The sequence below is a fragment of the Orycteropus afer genome, unplaced genomic scaffold (assembly GCF_000298275.1).
Source record: "Orycteropus afer afer isolate SDZICR_OR568_19922 unplaced genomic scaffold, OryAfe1.0 scaffold00147, whole genome shotgun sequence".
Classification (NCBI taxonomy): Eukaryota; Metazoa; Chordata; class Mammalia; order Tubulidentata; family Orycteropodidae; genus Orycteropus; species Orycteropus afer.
Window position 1 is genome coordinate 7211815 of NW_006921734.1, and position 25947 is coordinate 7237761.

Genomic DNA, 25947 nt, shown 5'->3' on the forward strand with positions numbered 1-25947 from the left:
GAGAATAAGCAACCTGCTCAAAGTCATATATATGAGCAGTTGTCAGAACCAGTATTTGAACCCAAGTCTAATGTATACCAAGGTGATGTCAGCAGACATCAAGCTATACGCTATACTATCCCTTTGCCATTGAGGGGTTTACAGTCCAGTAGCCTACTATCTTATTTGCAGATAAAGAAACTGATACTCACAGAGGTTAAATAACCTACCCCAGATCACACAGTTAGGAAGTATCTCAACCAAAATTTAATCTCATTTTGTCTGACTCTGAAGTGCTTTTCCCACCATCCAACACCATTTCTCCATGCTATCTATGGATCAAAATCCATCTTACTCAGGGCCGAAGAAAAAAGAATATGAACCCTGTTAATCGGAGTGGTCAGGGAAGGGGAAATTCTGGCTAATGTTTTGGTTAACTAAGAAAATCTTGTGTTAACTCATTCAAAAGCTTTCTAAGAGGTATCAGTTCAATGTCCACCCTAAGTCAGCACACTGTACTGTAATGTTTCCATGATGATTTAGGATCCTAACATGTCACTGAGAACAACATTTGTTACCAAGAAATGTCAAAGAGCAGGCAGAAGATTTAGGTGATTGGGGAACCCAGGATTACCGAGAGACCAAATTAATTTACATTCTAATCATTTACCTCTTCTGCAATCAGAATGGGAAAAGGCCCCCAAATAAAGACTAATCAAATGTTCTAGTTGAGTTGGGCTCAAATTAATCTAGTTAACCACTAGTTTTTGCAACTGTGTAACTGATACACTTTATTGACTTTAAAAGTGACATTTGTTGTCCTTCATGATTTGGTAAATCACAAAGAATGAAGCTTTTCCTGACTCCTGTGTTACCGTTGAGTTGCCCCATCATCAGGGAGAGAAGTGAGCTGTGTAATTACAGTTTGAGACATGAATCATCCTCACTCTGAAGGCCCAGACCTGTTTGACTCTATAAAAGCAGCTCAAGGTCGAAGTGCAAATGTGTGCTGTCTGCTGTCCTCCAGGCTGATATACCCAACTGCTGGGAGGAGATGAAGATGCTCCCTGCATCCGGCCTTGCTATTCTCCTTATCACTGTTTTGAAGGTTTCCACTGCAGCCCCCACCCTATTTGCAGCCACCTCTAGGACCTCAAAGGACAACTACCACCTTGCCCAGGTTTGTAAATCTTGGCACGATTCCCTCTTCCTTCCCTGTCCAGGAAAATCTAAAAAGAAAAATACGTAAAAATATGTTCTTTTTAAGTCTTTTTATAAGTCCATTGAGGTCTAATAGATACTGTCTCCTGGGCATTTAAGACTGGCACCTAGTACACAGGAGATGCTCAATAAAAAACATGTTGCATGACTGAGTAAATGAAAGAATAAATGTCTCTCTAGGTATCAGGTCACTTACAGTTTGTAGTAGCTTACAAAAATACATATAATACAAAAAAGTTAAAAGAAATATTTGAAGAATCTTAGAGGAAGAAAAATAAAGGTAGAAAAATACAAAATGAGGTGTAAGATTTGCATACTAGATACATAAATTTAATGCTAAGCTTTCTAGCAGTCGCAACACAAAGATTTCCTGTGTTCACATTTTTATAATGACTCTTGTATTCAGGATAACCTTGATTAAAATTTACAGTGGACCAAGTTTTTCCTCCGTGCCTAACCACTTCTCATTTGAGGGACTTTACTTTTTAAAGCATGTTGCTGAACTATAGACAGTCCCTGGATTATGAACAAGCTCCGTTCCTAAATCTGTCTTTACATCCAATTTGTATGTAAATCGGAGCAGTTAGGTATGGTTTATTTCTACTCTCAGTTAGTCAAATGTTTGTTTTAGTGTATAGAGTACCTTTCTGTGCATTAAAAAAAAATTAAAGAAATAGTTCCAGATACACTAAAGCACCTTTAACAAAGCAATATAATAGTGACAATGTTTTGATGTATGTCACAAAGCAGTGCTCATCTGTTATTATGAACCATTGTATGTACTTCAAATGTTTAATATAGCAGGCAGTGGGTTGGTCAAAACTATGAGTTGTACTAAGTCAGACATTCAAATGAGAGACACTCTATCATTTGGAGACTGCTTATATCTCATTTGCTTATACTTTCTGGTTTTTTTTTTTTTCCTTTTAAAATCTCTCCCAGTTGACTATTGGAAAGGATCCAATACAAATAATTCATAATAGAATTTTGCAAAGAGTAAGTGGCTCAAAATGACTCACTGTATATTTGTTTCCAAGTGTTTTTTGCCTGTGAAAGGAAGATGGTGATCTTTAACCTAAATGAGGAGTCCCTAATGATGGAATTTCCAATGTTAGTGAAAGGTGTGTGGTTGAGATATTTCTGCATTAGGGCCATGTCTGTCAAGAGTCTGTGATTACCAATTCTACATCAAGGTTGTTTTCCTCCCTGCCAGACTACACCTGTATACACCTGTGTAGTTGCATTCAAAGATGATTTTCCACAGTTCACACCCATGTCCCTGTAGATTGTGGATAGCACTTGCCTATTCGACTCGATGGCAAATAACAACAACAACAACATTCTAGGTGGTCAGTTCCCCATCACACTAGCTGCTAACCATTTTGAATATTAGTTCAGTGTATAACCAGCACAGTGGATGCTCACTACAGGCTTGTTGAATTGAAATACCTTTGCTTTGAACCCTGTTTTATAAGAACTAAATTTAAAATAACTCAGAACACTTGGTTCAATTTCAGATTGTAATTATTAGTGCCACCTAACTATGGGCCCCTTATCCCCACATGTATCTTGCCCCTACCCAGCCTTGTGCCACTAGGTAATAAAAACTATGGAGGCTTTGTGTTCTCCACTGCTTGTTGTTGTTGTTGTTATGTGCCGTCAAGTCGGACCCGACTCATAACAACCCCTCCTTGGGTTTCCGAGGCAGTATCACTACAGAAGTAGATTGCCCCATCTTCCTTCCGAGGAGTGGCTGGTGGGTTTGAACTGCCAGCCTTCTGGTTAGCAGTCAAGTGCCTTAGCCACTGTGCTACCAGAATAGATCTGAGGTGGCCAGAGACCGTGATTCTAGTCTAGGCAGCCAACACAGTCCCTGATCCAAATCCAGCCACACCCAATATTCATATTGCCTATGGCTGCTTTTGAGTTAGTGTATAGCCTGCAGACCTGAAAATATTAACTACCTGGCCATTTACAGAAAAAAAAATAGCCAACCCCTGACCAATCTATGTAGGAATAAGTCCAAACCTATCCTTGCTAGGGGTGTTTGGGAAGAATGAGATGGCCTTGGTATGCTGGAGACATAGTGACTCCTTACGTTTTCCTCCCCAAAATGAATCAGCACTTCCTGGTCTCCCTTAAGACATACTCTCAGAAAAACCTTAAACCAAGGAGCAAGGAAGATTTTCAGGACCTTGATACCTGGCAAACAGCACCTTCTCCTGCCTGCAGCAGCCCTGGTCATCAGCTCCAGCCAGGGACTCATCACTCTTTACAAGGCTGGAATGATCTGGTAAAACCTCTAACATGGATCCCAGCAACTAGAAAGAATTATTGTCCTATCTTCTAGTTTATAGAAATACGTAACTACTTTGTCAATCTTACAAAGTAGCAAACAAACAAACAAAAAGCAATCTGAAAAATAGGCAGTTTCAATTCATTCATTCAACAATTATTTATTGAATGCCTAGTGTGTACTATAGGAACTCTGGTAGTGTAGTGCCTATGGCACTTGACTGCTAACCAGAAAGCTGGCAGTTCAAACCCACCAGCCACTCCTTGGAAGGAAGGTTGAGGAATCTACTGCCGTAGTGATGTTGTTGTTGTTGTTATGTGCCTTCGAGTTGGACCCGACTCATAGCTACCCCTCCTTGGGTTTCCGAGGCAGTATCACTATGAAAGTAGATTGTCCCATCTTCCTTCCGAAGAGTGGCTGGTGGGTTTGAACCGCCAGCCTTCTGGTTAGCAGTCAAGTGCCTTAGGCACTATGCTACCTCAGAAATCCAAAGAGGGATTGCTATGAGTCAGGTCTGACTGGAGGGCAGATAACAACAAGTGTGTGCTAAGTCTCAGAATTTGTTCTAAGTACTGGAGAAACATTAGTGAACAAAACCAGTCAAGTCTCTGTTGTTATGGAGCTTAAATGGGGCTGAGGGAAGAGATCAACAAGTCAATCAATAAGTGGAGAAGATTACTTCAGGAAGTGACAAGTGATATTGGAAACAATTAGTCAAGATAATAGAGAGTAATTGGGACAGTGGGATACAGTTTCAATTCAGTAGTCCAGGAAGACCTCTCTGAGGAAGTTACATCTGAGAAGAACCTGAACTATGTAAAGGAGCCAGTCATGTGAAGAAGAAATAGCAAGTGCAATGGCCCTGGGTGTGAACGAGGTTGGAGTGTGGCTAAAACTAAGAGACTGAGGAAAGAGGGCTACTGGATGAGCCCCAGAGACAGGCCAGGGCCAGCAGATCATCTGGCAGTATGGGTCATGTCAAGCACAGCTCTCTTCTAAGTAAGTCATTCATTAAGAAAGAATAAATTACTTCTTGTGCTTAGATAAACCAGATAGAGAATGTTTCCAAATATTGTACACTTCTCACTCCAATACTGAGGAACACCATAATCTATACTTGAAATGATGGATAGGTGTTTGGTTTCTATATTTAATTAAATCAACCAAACAACCCTTGCCATTGAGTTGACTGTGAATCATAGTGATCCCAGGTGTGTCAGAGTAGATCTGTCCCCCATATAGTTTTCAGTGGCTGATTTTTCAGAGGTAGATCACCAAGCCTTTTATCTGAGGTACCTTTGGGTAGAATAGAACCTCCAACCTTTCAGTTAGCAGCTGAGGCTTAACCACTGCACCACTAGGCCTCCTTCACAGCCTGGACTAGAACCTGGGATTTGTCACACAGCATCAAATATCCTCGCAAGTCCATTTCTATGACATAGAAAAAAGAAACATTAAAAAAAAAATCATATCTTGAACTTCATCTTGTCTGGAAGCATACATAAATCTGAGTTCTAAGCTCTTAATTCTCAGGAAGGACAAAACGAAAGTTATATACATATAAGAGACGGAGATAATAGAGGCCTAGAGGGTCTGCCACACAAGCTAGTGCCTCAGGACTACCGCCCAATTCCTCAGTTCTGTCCACTTTCCTCTTGTCCTTCCTGAGAATTAAGAGCTTTGAACTCAGATTTATGTATGCTTCAAGACAAGATGAAGTTCCAGATATGATTTCTTTAATGTTTCTTTTTTCTGTCTTAGAAATGGACTACCTGATAGCTAACTCCAATATTCTATGATTTTTAGCAATGGGGGAAAGAAGAGGGAGACAAACAAGGGAATTTTGGTTAGTACTGACATCTTCAACCCACAAGTATTAGATTATAACATGCAAGCAATTTTAAGCATACATCTATGTGCCTGAGTGAATAGTTTGATTCTGAAAAGTATGTCAAAACCTTGTTCACAACTTTGGGAAGAAAATTTCCATGATAATTTGTACTCTCACTTCCTCAGGGACTAGAAGCCATGGTGATATGACAGTTGAGTGCTAACCAAAAGATTGGCAGTTTGAACACACCCAGCAGCTCCTCAGGAGAAAGATTTGGTGATCTCCTACCGTAAAGACTACAGCCTAGATAACCATATGGAATAGTTCTATTCTGTTACATAGAGTCATTGAGTTAAAATCAATTCAACAGCACTTAACAAGACCGAGTACTTCAGAATATTTGGTAATTCTTCAAGGAAGCACATTTTCCATTGTTTTATCTAAAGAAAAAGAGCATGAACACTAACTGAGTATCTATTCTAAGCCTAGAAATGTACCAGGCACAGGGCCTCCCTCTGTGAAGGAATCAAGGTCTCTGAGGGGAAGAAGCTTGCAGCCTAGCAAGGGAAAGTGATAAGAAACCCCTGAACTATCAAGTAACACAACAAGCATTTTACTAGTATGAGAATCAAATCTTATGAGAACACCAAGTAGGGAGCAATTCTTTTATTTGAATGTAGTGACCAATATTTATTCTCTTTTAGAGTAGGAATAGTTTCTAATTTTATTTTTACTGTATTTAAAAAGTTTAAATGCTATCTACTATGACCAGCCTTAACATTTTGGGGCGTAGGTCTAACATCTTCTGCATATTTTAAATTTAAAATATATATATTATAAATACTGTATATGTTCATAGCAGAAAACTATTATATGTGTGCATATGTGTATATATGTATATATACATAAAGTCAAGGAGCTCTGGTGGCATAGTGCTTAGGGCATCTGACTGCTAACCAGAAGGTTGGTGGTTCAAACCCACCAGCCACTCCACAGAAGGAAAATTGGGCAATCTACTTCCTTAAAGATCTACTTCCATAAAGTCAGTGATGACTCAGTGTTAGAATTCTCAGCTTCCACGTGGGAGACCTGAGTTTAATTCTGGCCAATGCACTTCAAGTGCAGTCACCACCTGTACATCACAGGAGGCTTGTATGTTTCTATGATGCTGAACATGCTTCAGCAGACCCTCCAAACTAAGATGGGCTAGCAAGAAAGGCCTGGTGATCTACTTCCAAAAAATAAGTCAATGAAAACCCTATGGATCACAATGGTCCTATCTTGTTGTACATGAAATCCCCATCCATTGGAGGCTAACTCAATGACAGCTAACAATATATATACTATATATATATATATATATATATATATATATAAACAAACAAAAACTAATTGCTGTGAAGTTGGATCCAACTCATAGCTACCCCACCTTGAGTTTCCAAGGTATGAAAGTAGATTGCCCAATCTCCCTTCTGAGGAGTGGCTGGTGGGCCTTCTGGTTAGCAGACAAATGCCTTAGGCACTATGCCACCAGAGCTCCCCCTTTATAAATATTTATATATATAAATTACTCTTAATTCCTCTAATAAGATATAAACACTACTAATCTTTTAGTCTATGTCTTTCAAAACACCTTTCTATGACCCAGAGCCAGGATTAGGGTGAAGCAAGTGAGACAGAGTTGGAGCTTGTCTTTATTTAAAGTTTTGATATTTTATTTATCATGGATTATTTGCATAAAGCTTAATTTTTAAAAAATATTATTTATCTTAATTATGGATTTTTGGGTACTCCCTCACTCATTTAACCTTATACTGGCTTGTGACAATATATCTGTATGTGTAACCATACACAAACACTTTTGTCCACTAACATGGCTTATAAAGTAAACATGTTCTACAGTTATATCATGAGCATCTTTTTTACACGACCTTTGTGAAACCAAAATAGAATATAGAGAATAGCAAATAACCCAACAAAAGCATAACATATTTGAAGTCAAAACTGTCTCAGAAACATACACCAACACTATAACCCAGGAAGTTTACTCCTGGTATATATCCAGGACAAAAGAAAATATATGTCCACTAAAAGACATGTACGAGAATTGTATAGCAACTTTATTTGTAATAGCCAAAAAATTAAAATCAAATAGCCATCCATATTCTTGGCTAGAAAGATTCACCATCATTAAATCATTAATGCCCCTTAAAATATATAATTGAACATGATTCCAATGAAAAGGTCAATAATTATGCTTAAATAAGCCTAAAAGAAAAAACTGTCTCAGAAAATATGAAACATCTAGTCTTGTTTGCAGAGAGCTCTGGTGGCATAGCGCCTAAAACATTTGACTGCTAACCAGAAAGCTGGTAGTTCAAACCAGCTTTGAACCCCAGAAGGAAGACTGGGCAATCTACTTCTGTAGAGCTTAACTCTGAGGAGCACAGTTCAAGCAGGACCAATAGCATCACATTATCACAGCATCAACCTGAACACACAGAAATGACTTACAGAATCAGTGTCATCTAGGGGGGAAAAAAAAAAAAAAAAAAAACAGAAACATAACAAGATTAGTTAAGATTGCCCAGTTAGAGCTGGAAATGCAGCCAAACAGTCACATCTTCGCTTCAGGATCACCCTTCCTAGGTTCAGGGTCACCCTGCCTAGGTTTCAGGATCACCCTGCCTAGGTTTCAGAGTCAGGGCAATCCATGTCACCTTTCCTTTTTCTCCTCTTGGGTTCTTGTCTCACCTAAGGCTTTTGTAAGGGACTACCACCAGGAAAGTGTGAGCTCCTCTCATTTGCAGGCCAGGAAGGAAATAGGGCATCCTGTCCAAACAAGTGATTCTCACTTCTTTTTACTTTTTCCTTAACAATGTCAGTCCTCTTTCATTTAGAAAACTTTGGGATATAAGTAAAAACAAGAAGTCTCTTGGGAGTGTAAACGGTTTGCTCATTACTACTAACCAAAAGGTTGGTAGTTCAAACACACCCGGAGCACCTCAGAAGAAAGACCTGGTGATCTCTTTTCATAAAAGATTACAGCCAAGAAAACTCTATGGAGCTTTTCTACTCTGTAACACATGGGGTTGCTATGTATTGCATACAAATATGCATTCATACATACATGTAAGTTTATATACACACACAAGTGTATATGTATAAATATTTGGTTTGGCTTATTTATGAAACTTCTATTATAGTGATTTCTCTTCTGCTTTTTCCAATTATTGCCATTATATTGAGAGCATTATTCTATGCCATTAAATATTTTTCAAAAATGTGATCTTAGTATAGGCCTAGTATTCACATAAATCAAACCAAACTCGTTGCCATCAAGTCAATTCCAACTCACAGCAAACTCCACTGGGTTTCCAAGGCAGTAAATCTTTATGGAAGTAGACTCCTCTATCTTCTGTTTACAGAGTGGCTGGTGGGTTTGAACTGCCAAACTTCCAGTTGGTCAGCAAATGCCTTAAGCACTGTGCCACCAGAGGGCCTTAATAATATAGTTAACAAATTCCCTATTGTTAATATTAAATCTTCTTCCACTTTTTTTCATTACTTATCTATACAAATATGTACACATAATATATAAATAAATACTATACATATTTTATATAATGTATAAATATGTAGTTAATAGGTAATATATAAATAAATACTACATGGTTTGTATATCATATATCACACATATAATATGTAAGTATAAACTTTATATATATATTACAAAATTTATATAAATCTTTCACTGCACTTATTTTCCTGAAATAAGTTAAGCAGGTGAAGCTCCTGGCTCAAAGCCAGGCGCCAAGCTTGCACTTGCATGACCCTTTCTCATTCATGTCACCCTAACCTAGCCCTGAGTCATAGAAAGGATTTTGAACAATATATAAGGGGTATTAGGCCTTTATAAACACTTTAAAATGTATGGTTAATATTACTTGCTTCAAGAGGCGAAGAGCCTGTCCTAGGAAATTTGCTTCATAAAAATAGCCTCTACCCCACATCATACTGAAGCATCTGAATTAATTAAAAGTCTCAGATGGTAAATAGATTGACCCTCTGCCTTAGTTCAGGATGAGAGGTTGAAATATAATGCCCCTGAGAATTAAAAGTACTGACCTTACATAAAGCAAAATGAAATTATTATACCTATAACTATCTATTAGAGAAACTACATAGTCTGTTTTATAAACTGAGTAAAGAACTTCAATGGCAAAATATTAAATCAAAAATACATATTCACTGTAGAAGAACTATAAAATTTAGAGTATATCATTCTAAGCTTGAGCTATACAAATATATCTACCTTTTTAAAAAATGGAAGTATACTTATCTAAGATTCCTAGGGCTGGTAAAACAAAATGCCACAAAACGGGGGGCTTAACAGAACATAAATTTATTTTCTCATAGTTCACAAAGTTAGAAATCTAGATCAGGGTATTGGTCATATGGATTCTCTCTGTGGGGTCTGAGAGAAGTGTTCCACGCTTCTCCCACCTCCTACTGGCTGCCAGCAATCCTTGGCATTCTTTTGCTGCTTGTAGATGTATCTTCATATGGTTTCTACCCTTGTGTGTGACTTTGTTTCTGTCTCTATTCTTCCCTTTAATAAAACACCACTCAAAGGGATTTGAGTTAGGACCCACCTTACTCCAGTATGATCTCATAAATTTAACTGATAACATCTCAAAAACAAAAAGAAAAGAAACACACAACCTATTTCCCCAAACAAAGTCACACTTACTGATTAAGACTTAAATATAATTTTTTTTTGTTAAGGGACACAATTTAATCCATTACAATATCATACACATCATTTTACATGTATCAAGAATATTATTATTTCCCAGAAATAACGGCATAGACTTGTCAGCCTCTCTCTCCATTTCAGGCATATCTTGACAAGTATTACAGAAAGAAAGGAAAACCCCAGATTGGTGAAATGGTTGCAAGAGGAGGCAATTCCATGGTAGGGAAGATTAAGGAGCTGCAAGCATTCTTTGGCCTCCAAGTCATGGAGAAGTTAGACCAATTGACCATGAACGTGATCAAGAGGCCTCACTGTGGAGTTCCTCACGTGGCCAACTATCACCTCTTCCCAGGTGAGCCCAAATGGAAAAAAAAACACTTTGATGTACAGGTAATGAGATCAAGTCTTAGAAAATTCAGAGAGAAACACCCTTTTTTCTCACTTTTATTCTTTTCTTTAAAAAAAAAAACAAAAAACCTCCCTTCTGATCTGCAGGAAATCATGTCTCATCACAACCATAGGAAAGATTCAGAATGTTTTAGGTCCGACCTTTAGACAATGATAGTGGTAAATCACTAGAAAATATGATCTCAGGATTATTGTATGACTGGTTCTAATTAGGCATTGGAAATAATTTTACAGTTACAAAAAAATTATTTTTCTTTAAATAAAAATAATTTAGTTGGGATCAGTAACCTCACAGGAGCTCTGGTGGTGTAGTGCCTAAGGCATTTGACTGCTAACCAGAAGGTTGGCCGTTCAAACCCACCAGCCACTCCATAGAAGGAACACTGGGCAATCTACTTCCTTAAAGATTGACTGCCTCAGAAAACCAATGGGGGTCACTATGAGTCAGAACTGACTTGATGGTAATGAGTTTGGTTTTTGTTTTTGTTTTGGTAGTAACCTGATGGTAACCCTGGGCAGCACAAACAGTTAACACACTTGGCTGCTAACCAAAAGGTGGGCGGTTCATGTTCACCCAGTAGTGCCTGGGAAGAAAGATCTGTCCATCTACTTCCGAAAAATCACCTATTGAAAACCCTATGGAATGTAGTTCTACTCTGATACACAACGGTTGCCATGAGTTGGGACTGACTCAATGGTAGCTGATTTACTGCTTTATCAACCACTTCCTTAAAACAACTTGCCCAATTAGAAGGATAAGATAAAATTCATGCATTAACTTTTTTTATTCATTCAAAAAATTTATTATTGATTATTTTTCAAGTACCTACTTTAGGCATTCAATTTGAGGGATATAAATATGAAGGCATCATCTTCTCTGGCCTTAGGGAACTCACAGTTTTTTGGGGGAGACAGGCATGCAAATAGTTATTGCAGCTCCAGGTGAAAAGAACAAAACTACAGGTCTAAGCAAAGACCTGTGGTAGCACATAGAGGGAGCTACTAACTCACCCAGGGATTGGGCATGTGAGTCTGATTTGAAGGATAAGCAGGAGCAGTCTGTCTATAACCTCAGTCCCCTCAACCTCCACACTTCAGAGTACCCTCTATCTGGTCATCCTGTGGATCCTCCGGCCTTGCCTTCATCAGCACAGGAAGTTTGTAAAGTCAAAGGGACACACCCAACTGGAATCTGTGTCCTCCCCATGTCTGGGTACCACTATCCCAGCAGCTTGAATGGACTTTTTGGGTCATTTTAGGCCTTTCAAGGTTCAGCCAACTGTGGATGGACCATCCCTGGTGCTCATCCCTGAGCTTAGAGAGGTGTAGACATTTGATGTATAGGCCCCTCAAATGTCTGATGGTGGAGGCATTGGAAGAGAAGGTAGCACCTATTGGCCAGATGTCTCCATTTGTATTCTTCCCTCAGACCTTGCAAGTAGTAAGGGGTTTCTAAGTAGAAAAGCAAAGCCAGCAAACATCTGGAGAGAGTGTGTTGGGACAGCAGTGCACAACCAAAGCATAAGGAGAAGAGGGAGCCGCAAGGGGGCTGCTGGGAAATGAAGCTGGAGAGGCAACCTAAGAGCAACTAGTATATGAACTAAAGGAGTTTGGGCTTTATCTCAGGGCAGTGGAGAGCCAGGCCAGGATCAGGACCAGATTTTGTATTTAGAATAAGCACACGTGAACGATGACTAGGGCTGGGGAAACACTGGACTGTTGCAATGGACCAAGCACTGTTGTGCTAGGCTGGTTCATAACAGCCATCTTTAAATTTTCAGGAATATTGCAAGCCAGTTATTAAATTTTCAGAAATTTGTTATTTGTTAAACAGAGCCATTACAAGGTAAATTTGATAAACTTACAATTAAATTATATTATAAACAAAGGTTAATTGAAATTTATCACTTTATAATTATTTTACTCCATTTTACTACTATCTGTATTCATGAGATTATTTACTTCTATTTTATCTGTATGGCAGACAATACTATTCCATGGTGTGTTACTGCTTATCTCTTCCTAACTTCCCCTTCAGTGATGGTAAACTGGTAACTTGAAATTAGCCATAGTGAGAGTACTCAGAAGACGGAAATAAAAAATCCCTAAACATCAGGACTGTTTTTCCCCACAGAGCCTGATGTTAAACTGTACCAGCAAACCTGTAATTCCAGGCTCAGGGAGGTCCAATGATTCTATTAGGCTAACTGTTAGCTGCTATTAATTCCAGAAGGTGGTGCTCCAAACACAATTATTGGTCTCTTAAAACAGAAACTAAAACCAAAAACCAAACTTGCTACCCTCCAGTCCATTCAGACTCTTGGAGACCCTCACTGGGTTTCTGAGGCAGTAAATCTTTACCTAGATTGCCCCATCTTCCTTCTGGGATGCGGTGAGTGCGTTTGATCCACCAGCCTTCTACTTAGCGGTCAAATGCCTTAGGCACTGAGCCACCAGAGCTCCTTTGTAAGCCAGAAGTCCACAACAAATCAAAGCCATTGGGAAAGAAAAGCCTCATAAGAAGCTGAACCCAGCAGTGGTTATGAGACAATTAAGAGTAAGACATGAAAAATTTATGTAAATCCATGGAGTTTTTCTCACTGTTTTGTTTTGTTTTGTTTTTTAAATAAACTATATCCTAGAATTTCAGGCTGGGACCTTATACAACAAAAACAAGATCAAAGATCAAGATAGTCTGAAATGTAGAGAATTACAACACCCTCGTGATACGTTAAAGAACCCTAGCTCCAGGCAAGGGCAGTCCCTTCAACACACTCACACTGCTCATCCACTCTTGCTCCTGAATAACTCCACCCACCTGCACCCCCCACACCCCAAAAAAAGCAACAGAGGTTATCTTAAGGAGCCCTAGTGGCACAATGGTTAAGTACTCAGTTGCTAACTGAAAGGTTGGTAGTTCAAATCCACTCTGTTGTTCCAGGGGAGAAAGACTTGGTGATCTGCTTCCATAAAGATTAGAGTAGAAACCCTGTGGAACTGTTCTACTGTCACATGGGGTCACTATGGGACAAAAATTGATTCAATAACACACAAAGGAAAACACCAGAGGCTATCTTAGTACTCTGTCCCTATAGATACTGGGTCTCAGGATAGCTACTTATAATGTAACTTTGAGGATAAAAAGACAAAATACAGCATAATGCATAAGGTTTCAAGCCAGACAGAATTGGGCTGACATCCTGACTAATCAGAAAATGTAGATAATTGTTCTTATCTCTTAAGGGTTGCTATGAGTATTAAGTGAAATACTAAATTAAAAAGTGCTTAGAAGAGTGTCCAGCACACAGTATGTGTTCAATGAATATTAGCTGTTATGACTATGATTTTATCAATCTCTAGAGCCTGGGTCAGGAGCTCTGGTAGCATAGTGCCTAAGGCACTTGACTGTTAACCAGAAGGCTGGCGGTTCAAACCCACTAGCCACTCCTTGGAAGGAAGGTTGGGTAATCTACTTTCATAGTGATACTGCCTTGGAAACCCAGGGAGGGGTCACTATGAGTCGGGGCCAACTCGACGGCGCATAACAACAACAGAGCCTTTTTCGACATTCTCTTCCTTTCTGGTGCTATTCTTTTCTCCATTCCTGTCTTTTCCATCCCAAACACATAGTCAGCTCAAAGAGATGGCTGACTTGTCTTTAATAAGAGGGAATTTGAAGGTATTAGTGGTTAAAACATTCCACTGCTAAGCAAAGTCAGTGATTCAAACCCACCAGCTTCTCCGCAGGAGAAAGATGAGGCAGTCTGCAGTCATAAAGATTTACAGCCTTGGAAATCCTATGGGGTGGTTCTACTCTGTCCCAAAGAGTCATTAGGAGTCAGAATTGACTCAATGGCAGTGGGATTGGTTTTTGGTTTAACTATACAGAGTCAAGGTAAATCACAAATTTGTATTCTGCAGTGGATTTGGTGTATTTTGAAAGCATTAAATGATTTCTATTTTCCCCTTTCAACTCTATAGCTCCCTCCTCTTGATCCCAACACCTGGGGTTAAAAATGTCTTTGTTACTCCCCTCCCAGTCCTAGAATGAACTATTCACAGTCCTATCTGCAGGATATGTTCCCTTCCCTTTTAGACCCCAGGATTACTGCTATTGGTTCCTGGTTGAATTTGCATCACTTACATTAGAATAACTTGGGATATTTGCTAAAATGTGGATCTCTGGACCATGCCTGTACATTTAACAAATGTCCCAGGTAGTTATCATAGATCTTAACTTGAGAACCACTGGGCAGATCCTTAACCAGCATTTATTAACTAAGGAACTCTGGTGCTGCAGTGCCTAAGGCATTTGACTGCTAACCAGAGGTTAACGGTTCTAAAGATTTGCTGCCTTGGAACCCCATGGGGATCTCTATGAGGTGGAATCAACTCAGTGGTAGAGGATTTTATTTTATTTTTTTCATTAATTCAATCTGTTTATCAAGCATTTGCTAAGCTACCATTATCTACAAAACATTGGACTAGGAGCTGGAGAAAGAATGCACGTACACTCAATCTCTGCCCTTAAATTCATTAGATCTTTGAATCACAGAGCTGGTTTTTCCCTTGGATCCATAATTCAGCCCCGCCTGAGGTGGAAATTTCCCTATCCTACCATGCCTATTCATGTTGCCAGAAAGCCCCAGTTCTGGGCTCCAAGACAACCAACTCCATCTCCACCCACTGTTTGTCCGAAAAGCTCTACTTTGTCCTATCTTTGCATGTCATTATCACAAGAAGACTTGCTGAAAGGCTCACCCATTTTTCAGTCTGACTGAGCATCCTTTTTTGCAGTTAGCACTTCCTCTTAAGAAATACATTCTCTTTAGAGAAGACATTCCCCAACGGTCCTGGGGAAATCCTGATGGCCTTCGAATGACAATTTGTAAAACCTCAAAACTCTACATTTATATATTTTTTTACAATTTAAAAATTTCATTCCCTTTTAAGGGGAAAGAGGACTCTTCTCAATTAAAACCACTTTCGGGAAAATAGACCTCTTGTTACTTGTAAAGTTACACAAGGTATTCTTTATAATAAGTGGTAGCAGAGTATCAATAAAAGTTGATCTGTTTCAGAATATCTCAATTGTCTCTCATTTCCCCCTTTCGTGTTTTGTGTTGTCTAGCATGTTTCAGTAGTTTAACAAATAGAAATACAAAATAAGAATTATTTTGGATAGTTTACCAAAAGGAAAGCATGTTCTCTTTATTTACTTAGAATCTCCAAATACACATCTTCCATGAGTTCAGCTGATGTGGACAAAGCAGTAGAGATGGCCTTGCAGGCCTGGAGCAGAGCCATCCCTCTGAGCTTTGTAAAAGTAAACTTGGGAGAAGCAGATATAATGATCTCTTTTGAAACTGGAGGTATTGTGATGCTTCATGGATTTTGTCTACTAATCCAAAGGAGAATTGTTTCTAAACTCTTCTGCAATAGTTAATCCCACTGATCAGGACAATCTTCCTTTACACCATGGTGTGATGGGCAGAGGTCAAGATCCCAACAAAGCATACAGTCATAAAATGGAACCAGAGGAGTTCCTGCCAATTGTCATCATTGTTGTTGTTGCTGTTATTTGCCATGAGTAGGACCTGACTCATAGGATCCCTCCTTGGGTTTCTGAGGCAGTATTACTATGGAAGTAGGTTGCCCAACCTTCCTTCCGAGGAGTGGCTGGTGGGTTTGAACCACTAGCCTTCTGGTTAGCAGTCAAGTGCCTTAGGCACTATGCTACCAGAGCTCCTTGTCATCATTAGACTCAGCTATACAAGGAACTCAGTGTAATCAATTTTCATCATGGTTTCACCTCATTACCAGTAAAAAAAGAAAAAAGAAAAAAAAAAAAAACAGTTGCCGTTGAGTCAACTCATCCTTGTGCAGACACCATGTGTTTCAATGACTGACATTTCAGTGGATCAAAAGGCTTTTCTTCCAAGGCCCCTCTGGGTGGACTGTAATTGCCAAGTCCTTGCTTAACAGTCAAGTCTGTTAACCATTTGTACCACCCAAGGGACTCTTTTTGCCCCATTGGGGGGAAATTCTGAGAAATTTAATTTTCCTGTTGGCTAGAAGGGAGCTCTGGTGGTGTAGTGCCTAAGGCATTTGACTGCTAACCAGAAGGCTGGTGGTTCAAACCCACTAGCCACTCCTCGGAAGGAAGGTTGGGCAATCTACTTCCATACAGATACTGCCTTGGAAACCCAAGGAGGTCACTCTGAGTCAGATCCAATTCAACAGCAATGGGTGTTGGCTAGAAAAGGAGATCTGGTGCTGCAATGGTTAAGCACTCACCTGCTAACGAAAAGGTTGGTGGTTCAAACCCACCAGCCACTCCATGGGAGAAAAGACCTAGAAATCTGCCCCATAAAGATTATAGCCTAGGAAAACCTATGGGACAATTCTACTCTGTCATATAGTGTCTCTACGAATAGGAATTGACTCAACAGCACACAGCAACAACATTGGCTAGAAGACCACCTAACCTCATCCCGTTACCACCATTATGTTCTTCGCTATATACTCCTTCCATATCAGCCAAGAATCTCCAACATGGTATCCTCACTGAAGTGGTACATCCCACAGTGGCCCTAAGACAGCTTTTCCCTCTGTAGTAATGGTTAGGAAAATTGCTGCCTTCCCCTCAGCTTACAGATTACCTTTTGCAAATAGCCAGCCCTCACTGGTACTGATGAGGCCTGCCTATCACTTGGCCCATTTCTTCTCCACCACATCAGCCACCCTCGTAGGGTGTTCTGGTGACCTAGTACCGCTCTGACAAGAATATAGCACACATGGGGTGGCTTGAAGAAATAGGAGTTTATTCTCTTACAGTTTGGAAGCTTTAAGTCCAAGTTCAAGGTGCCAGGCTCTAGGGGCTGGGTGAAAGCCCCTCAACCTTGGGCTTCAGCTCTGCCTCCTGCTCCCAGCCCACTGAAGCCAGAGGCTTTTCTTCACTCAGCTGCTGGCTGCTGAGGCTGCCAAGCCCAAGGTTGACAAGTAAAAAGGCACAGTCCTGATGTTACCAAACTACACGGCAGACCATCAATTCAAGTCCACTGAAAGTCCCAATGTCGGCAAAGCATGGCATGCTGCTGAACAACAACAAAGCTACATGCAGGGTTCAAGTGTGCCATAAACTAGAGACTGTTCCCCAAGGCTTCTCTTTATATACAGGAAGCAGACCACATCCCTAAGGCTACTCAACTGCTCACAGTAGATTCCACTATGGAGCTGATTATCAGTCTCATTATGGGGAATACTACATCCAGTTGCCCAGCCATTCAACCAGGCCCAGCCGAGTTGACACACAAACTTAACTACCACATAAGGAGTGGAAGCATAAGTTTGAGGTGGGAAGCTTTGAGCCCTTTCTTTAGAGAAACTTGTCCATTTAGTAGATAATGGGAGGGCACATGGCCCGTGAATTTCCTTGCCCTTCGCAGCTTCCTAAGAGTCAAGTAAATGTTTGCCATTGCCCCCCCCATAGATAACATTTCTATATTTGTCCCTGTCCATTCAAGCCTTGATCTTAAGTTTAATTTGACTTCACTAGGGTTAAAAAATGCTTAGACACTAGAAGAAAGATCAAGCAAACCCTGGTGGATGTAGCCTGGCCTGTAGTACCAAGAGTGCTGACTCAGGGCCCCTTTTCTTTACCTGAACGACCAAGGCCAACTCCAATGAAGTACCAGGGCAGTATGACCCAGGCAGCTTTGCAGGCCATGGAGATGACACCTGGCTCTCTCTTGACCCTTCAAGCTGATATCCCCTAAAACAAAAGCTCACTGGGGACTGTGCTACCATTGCATTAGGTCCACAGGGGGTGCAACCTGATTAAATTGTACTGCATTGGAACCTGGGAAAATGGCATACCAGAACAATGTCCTCACTAAAATTCTGAAAACAATATGAAAAGTAGCTTCTACTATTTTCTTCCTCCTTTTCTGTTAAGTTTCTAATGAACAATTAATTAAGATAAAGAAAAACTGAAACAAAGTTTAAAATGTTAGCACTTTATAGACATCTTTATTATTTTCATAAGTTTTACACATGAAAGTATATCAAAATGTTGTTGCTGTTGTTAGATGCCATCAAGTTGGTTTCATGGTGACAGTATACACAACAAAACAAAACACTGCCCAGTTCTGCACCATCCTCACAATCCTTGCTATGTTTGCGCCTATTGTTGTAGCCACTGTGTTAATCCATCTCATTGAGAGCCCTCTCCTTTTCTGCTGACCCTTTACTTTACCAAGCATGATATCCTTCTCCAGGAACTGGTCCCTTCTAACAAAGTACATGAGTCAAAGTCTGGCCATTCTCACTTCTAAGGAACATTCTGGCTCTACTTCTTCCAAGACAGATTTGTTCATTCTTCAGTCCATGGTATAATAATATTCTTTGCCAACTTGACAATTCAAATGCCTCAATTTTTCTGCGATCTTCCTTATTTATTCTCCAGCTTTCACATGCATATGAGGCGATTGAAAATATCATGGCTTGAGTTCGGCACACCTTAGTCTTCAAAGTGACATCTTTGCTCTTTAACACTTTAAAAAGGTCTTTTGCAGCAGATATACCCAGTGCAATACGACATTGGATTTGTTGATAGCATGGGTGTTGATTGTGGATCCAAGTAAAGTGAGATCCCTGACAACTTCAATCTTTTCTCCATTTATCGTGTTGTTGCTTATTGGTCAAGTTGTGAGGATTTTTGTTTTATGTTGAGGTGTAATCCATACTGAAGACTGGTCTTTGATCTTCATCAGTAACTACTTCAAGTCTTCTTCACTTTCAGCAAGCAAAGTTGGGTCATCTGAATATTGTAGATTGTTAATGAGTCTTCCTCCAATCCTGATGTCATATTTTCCTTCATATATTCCAGCTTATTGGATTATTTGTTCAACATATAGATTGAATAAATATGGTGAAGAATACAGCCCTAACCCACACCTTTCCTGATTTGAAACCATGAAGTATCCCCCTTGTTCTGTTCAAATGACTGCTTCTTAGTCTATGTACAGGTTCATCATGAGCAGAGTAAAGTGTTCTGGCATTCTCATTCTTGCAATATTTTTCATAATTTGTTATTTTCTACACAGTTGAATGCCTTTGCACAGTCAATAAAACACAGGTAAACATCTTTCTAGTATTCTTTGCGTTCAGCCAAGATCCATCTGACATAAGCAATGATATCTCTCATTCCATGCCCTCTTCTGACTCCAGCTTCAATTTCTGGCAGTTCCCTGTCATGTACAGCTGCAACTATTTTTGAATTATTTTCAGCAAAATTTTACTTGTGTGTGATATTAGCGATATTTTTCAATAATTTCCACATTGTGTTGGATCAGCTCTCTTTGGAATGGGCACAAATACAGATTTCTTCCAGTCAGTTGGCCAGGTAGCTCTCTTCCAAATTTCTTGGCATATATAGGTGAGTGCTTCCAGCTTCGCATCTGTTTGTTGAAACATCTCAGTGGGTATTCTGTCGATTTCTGGATTCTTGTTTTTCTCTAATTCCTTCAGTGCTGCTTAGACTTCTTCCTTCCATATCATTCGTTCTTGATCATATGCTACTTCCTGAAATGGCTGAATGTCAACCAATTCTTTTTGGTATGTTGACTCTGTGTATTCCTTCCATCTTGTTTTGATGCTTCCTGCATCATTCAATATTTTGCTCATAGAATCCTTCAATACTGCAACTCAAGAGTTGACTTTTTTTCCTTCTGTTCTTTCAGCTTGAGAAATGCCAAGTGTGTTCCTCCATTTTGGTTTTCTATCTCCAGGTCTTTGAACATTTCATTATAATATTTTACTTTGTCTTCTTGAGCTGCTGCCCTTTGAAATCTTCTGTTCAGATCTTTTACTTCATCATTTCTTCCATTTGCTTTAGCTACTCTCCATTCAAGAGCAAGTTTCAGTGCCTCTTCTGACATCCATTTTGGCCTTTTCTTCCTTTCCTGTCTTTTTAATGACCTTCTTTCTTTGTATGTGATGTTCTTGATGTCATCCCACAACTCGTCTGATCTTCAGTGATTGGTGTTCAATGTGTCAAATCTATTCCTCAGATGATCTCTAAATTTAGGTGGGATATACTTATGGCACAGAGAAATATTTTCTCTCTCTATATGTCTTTCTCTCTTTTCCTCTCTTTTTAGCATTGTCTTAAATTGTATTACACTGTGCTGTAGAACCAGAAAGCACACACTTGCTCAGTTTACTTTTGCCTGAAACGTATATTGAAAACCGTACTCTGGCAATAGATTTACATTCCAAAAAGTGGCCTATGATGTTAAAAGACTCTCTGCTCTTTCTACTTTTCTGTCCTGTGGCATGTTAATATTCCACAGTATGCCACATGTAAGTTAATAGATGTTGCAATAACATGTAAAAAAAAAAAAAAACTTTCTATTTCTAATGCTTACTGTCTTTGAAGGAGCTCTGCTAGGGTAGTACCTAAAGCACTTGACTACTAACTGGAAGGCTGGAGGTTCAAACCCACCAGCCACTCCTTGGGAGGAAAGTTGGGCAATCTACTTCCATAGTGATACCGCCTCGGAAACCCAAGGAGGGGTCGCTATGAGTCAGGTCTGACTTAATGGCACATAACAACAGCAACAACACTGTCTTTGAAGAACAAATGGCTCTTTTTTTATGTTTCATGAACAGATTACTTGTGGACATGTGCATATTGAAAAATAAATTTACTTTGATGAGAATTATCAATGCTATTCAAAAACTTATCCATTCTCTATAATGTGTGCTCTTCAAAATTGCTCATAGCACTCAATCATTTTGGGCATTTTCCCCCACTTGTTTAGATCATGGGGATTCCTATCCATTCGATGGTCCTCAAGGGACTCTGACCCATGCATTTGCACCTGGAGAAGGCCTGGGAGGTGATACACATTTTGACAATGCCAAGAAGTGGACTATGGGAATGAATGGTATATATGCACAATTCACCATAACCTGGAAAATATTGTACCTTCTTCTGGGCCTCCATCATGAAACCTTGGGGTTCAATGTCCCAAGCCGTCCTTTAACTAGGGGGGCTGACTAGGAAAAACAAGTAAGCCAAAAATCCAAAAGGGAAAACCATGAGGGAAAAGATCCACCCTCAATGTACCACTACTTTTCTGATCTCTGTTTCATAGCATATAATCTCAAGAATTAGCAAACCCCTCCTTAACACAGAGCTCTTTTTCTTAAACTATGTAGGATTTATTGCTTCTAACTTATACTTGGACACAGGTTATATTCAGAAGTGACCTGAGGAAATAAGTATTCTCCTGAGAAGTGTGCTTGGGAAGGGTACAAAGGTCCCAAAATAGCATGCAGGTTATCTGGAAATCTGCAGCATGGGACCTGTGTGGACAAGAGGTATTGGCTGTGGTAGTAGGCAACTAGTAAAGCGTTGATGGTCAAAATTACATATTACTGCTAAATATCCTTACCATTGTTAATGCTAAAGGACTATCTTAATCATTTCAAAGAACAGAGTCACTGACAATAAGCAGAATGGATTGATTAACATTCCCACTCCTCTCACACCCCCTGCTAGCCAAAGTATAAAGAATTAGACTAAAGCCAGCAAAGCAAAGTGCCTGAATAACCTACCAACCTTTGAATAATAATGGAAATGAGTTAACTATAATAAATGATCCTGTAAAGACAAAAGTCTATATTGATGCTGTCTTTTTCTCTCTCATATTGTTTAGGCTTCAATTTATTCACTGTTGCTGCTCATGAACTTGGTCATGCATTGGGCCTGGCCCATTCCACAGATCCCTCAGCACTGATGTATCCAACTTATAAGTACCAGCATCCCTATGGATTCCACCTCCCCAAGGATGATGTGAAAGGGATCCAGACATTGTATTGTATAGTCTCTATACGTCTTTGACTTCTGACTCTGAAAGTGACAGGCATTTGGACTCCAGCTTAGAGAAAGTGTACTTTGTCGGCAGTTATCTATATAAGTAAAGATTAAACTAGAAACAGCAGCCCTGAATATGCTCTCTCTTTTTTAACCTTGACTTTGCTTTAATTGATTTTTTTGTTGTTGTTGTGATTGGGGTGAAAGTTTACAGAGCAAATTGGTTTTCCATTCACAATGCATACACGTTTTGTTTTGTGGCATTGCTTGCAATCCCCACAATGTAACAACAGCGCTCTTCTTACTTCCTCCCTGTGTTTATCATTTCCATTTGCCCTTCTTTCTTATCCACTCCTTCTTTCTGAGCTTCATCCCTGGGTAAATGCTGCCCTTTTGATCACCTATGGTTGATTGTTCTAATGAGTATATATCTCCCTGGTGTTATGGTTCACCTTAGACCTGTCTAAGGAGCTTTGGTGGCATAGTGCCTAAGGCAGTTAACTGTTAACCAAAAGGTTGGCTTTTCAAACCCACCAGCCACTTTGCAGAAGGAAGACTGGGCAATCTACTTATAAAGATTTACTGCCTCGGAAACCCAAAGGGGGTTGCTATGAGTCAGCATTGACTCGATGGCAGTGAGTTTTTTAGGCCTGTCTATCCTTTGACTGAAAGCTGAGCCATGAGGGTGGGTTCAGTTGCAGGCTTGAAAGGGTCTAAGAGCCATATCTCTGGGGTTTCACCAGTCTCTTTCAGACCAGTAAGCCTGGTCTTTTTATGATTTTGCATTTTGTTCCACATTTTTCTCTATCCAGGACCACCACTTCCTGCAGTACATTAATTTAGTCTTTGGACTGTTTCTTGTGTCTTTGATTTTCTTCACTCTTCTTTGCTCCTGATAGAAAGAGACCAACAGTCGCACCTTAGGGTCTATAGGGTTTTCAATGACTGATTTTTTTGGAAACAGATCACCAAGTCTTTCTTCTGAAGTGCCTGGGTGGGCTCAAACCTCCAAACTTTTGGTTAGCAGCTAAGACCATTAGCCATTTCTATCAATGAGGGACTAAATGAAATAATAGCTACCATTTTGGAAAATGTTTACCATATGTCAGTGACTCTACTAAGTATTTTACAGACATTGTTTGATCCTCACAACAACTTTCTGAGGTAGGTACTATTTTTACCATTCCCATTTTACAAATGAGGAAACAGCAGCTTAAAGAGGGCAAATTATTTGCCCTACATCACACTAGTGAAGTCTGGATTCAAATCTAAGTCAGCCTGCCATCAACAGCCATGCCCTTTATCATAGCATCACAGAGTGTGGAAAGATACAAGCTCCCTGGATCTCTAGAGCAGAAATGTACAGTCTCTTGATTCCTGGTACCATTTTGACCAAGTCTCTTTGAATCTTGTTGTTGTTGTTGTTGTTATGTGCCATCGAGTCGGACCTGACTCATAGCGACCCCTCCTTGGGTTGCCAAGGCAGTATCACTACGGAAGTAGATTGCCTCATCTTCCTTCCGAGGAGTGGCTGGGGGGGTTGAACCACCAGCCTTCTGGTTAGCAGTCAAATGCCTTAGGCACTATGCTATCAGAGCTCCCCTTTGAATCTTAAGACTTTGGAAAACACTCCCAGGAAAGCCTTCTGTGCCCCATGCCCCTCCGCATAATCCATCACACCCTGACTTCTGTGACTCCAGCTTGTCCTTTGATGCTGAGACAATGCTGGGAAAGGAGTTACTTTTCATCAAGGACAGGTAAGCATAAAATCACCACCACCCTCAACCCAGGCCCCCACTCCACACCCAGGCAACCACCTCTCTACAAGTCCTTATTGCTGTTTTGTGTGAAAATTATGTAGAAATGCTGACCTGTATGGCACTAGAGTGAGAAGTGGGGGTGTTTGGGGAGATAGAAACTTACAAAGCAACTATTTGTGATGGACCTACTATGAACTGGTCATTGTGCTGTTTTCTGTATATGCACAATGTTTCTTCTAATCCCTTTCACTGTGAAGTAGAGATTAACAGCTGCCCTAGCTTGATTCTGACTCATGGTGACCTCATGTGTGTCAGAATAGAACTGCTCCATGGGGTCTTCATGGCTGTGACCCTTTGGAAGCAGATTAGGTCTGTTTTCTGAGATGCCTCCAGATGGATTGAATCCACTAACCTTTGGCTTAGTAGTTTTGCACTCAGCCATTTGTGCCACCCAGGAATTGAAGAAGAGATTAAACCCACTGCCATCGAGTGGACTTCGACTCATAGCCACCCCCATAGAGTTTCTAAGGCTGTAAATCTTTATGGAAGCAGATGGCCTCAACTTTCTCCTGCAGAACAACTGGTATGTTTGAACCATCAACCTTTTGGTTAGCAGCCAATGCCTTAACCATAGAGCACCAGAGCTCCTGCAGTAGAGATTAGAATGCCCAATTTAAAGATGAAAAAAACTCAAAGAGATCAAGTAACTTTTCTAAGGCCACACCATTTTGTAAGTGGCTGAGTTAGGACAACAGTCCTAATTTATCTGGTGTCTGTTTTGTTCACCACTGTATCCCTGTATTATGACAGTACATAATAGATGCTGAATAAAAACTTTTTAAGTGGGGGTTGGATTGATGAATGGATGGATGGATAGATGGATGGATAACTGGGTGAATGATAAGATGGATATATAGACAAGCAGAGGATTCCAAAGTCAACACTCTTCCTAAACATTTATTTTTAAAAGCCTCCTGGCTCTTTACCTAAGAAGAGGAGAGAGAGAGTCCTTTTCTCCCTGAATTCTGGCTTTTGCCACAATGAGAGCTGGTGGTGCAGCAGTTAAGGCATTGGGTTGCTAACCAAAAAGTCAGAGGTTCAAATTCACCAGCTTCTCTGTAGGAAAAAGATGAGACAACCTGTTTCCATAAAAATTTACAGCCTTGGAAACACTAAGGGGGAATTCTACCCTGTCCTATAGAGTTGCTATGAGTCAGCATTGACTCGATAGCAGTAGGCTTGGTTTTTGGATTGAATGTCTCTCTTCATAACATGGTCACCATAATTACTTCTTTCCAGGAAGGAAAAGAGAAAAATACCATTCACCCTCATTCCTCTCTCTATTGCAGAAAGAATTCAATCATATCAGAACAGGCAGAGGTAGCTCAGGAATATTGATGAATTACATTCTTTTCATTCTTATTTTCATTCAAAACATGTTCATTGACTCCATACTGGGTGCTAAGCACTTTGCAGCAGATCAATAAATGGCAGCTATTATGCTTTAGAGAAGTCCCTGGGTGATTCATAGAGTTAATGCCCTCAGCTACTAACTGGGAGGTTGGAGGTTTGAGTTTACCCAGAGAGACCTTGGAAGAAAGGCCTGACAATCTACTTCTGAAATATCGACCATCGAAAACCCCATGGAACACATTTCTACTCTGATACACACGAGGTTGCTGTGAGGTTTATTTTGTTTTTAGGAGTGGGAATGAAAAACATATACAACAGCCTGAAGGCTTTGAAATAATGTAAGGGATTTGGAGAACCAGAATTGTTTCTTTATTTACCAAAAAATAAACCCAAATG

At 39.9% G+C, this 25947-nt stretch overlaps 1 protein-coding gene across 1 annotated transcript in view; it reads left to right on the plus strand.

Moving 5' to 3' along the window:
* The first annotated feature begins 1033 nt into the window (after positions 1–1033).
* Positions 1034–25947, plus strand: part of MMP20 (matrix metallopeptidase 20) — a 55094-nt gene continuing 30180 nt past the window's right edge. The window contains 7 exon segments of the mRNA XM_007946011.1: positions 1034–1159; positions 10228–10452; positions 10454–10476; positions 15718–15866; positions 21321–21446; positions 22221–22382; positions 23976–24135. Coding sequence (XP_007944202.1) covers positions 1034–1159; positions 10228–10452; positions 10454–10476; positions 15718–15866; positions 21321–21446; positions 22221–22382; positions 23976–24135 — 971 coding nt within the window.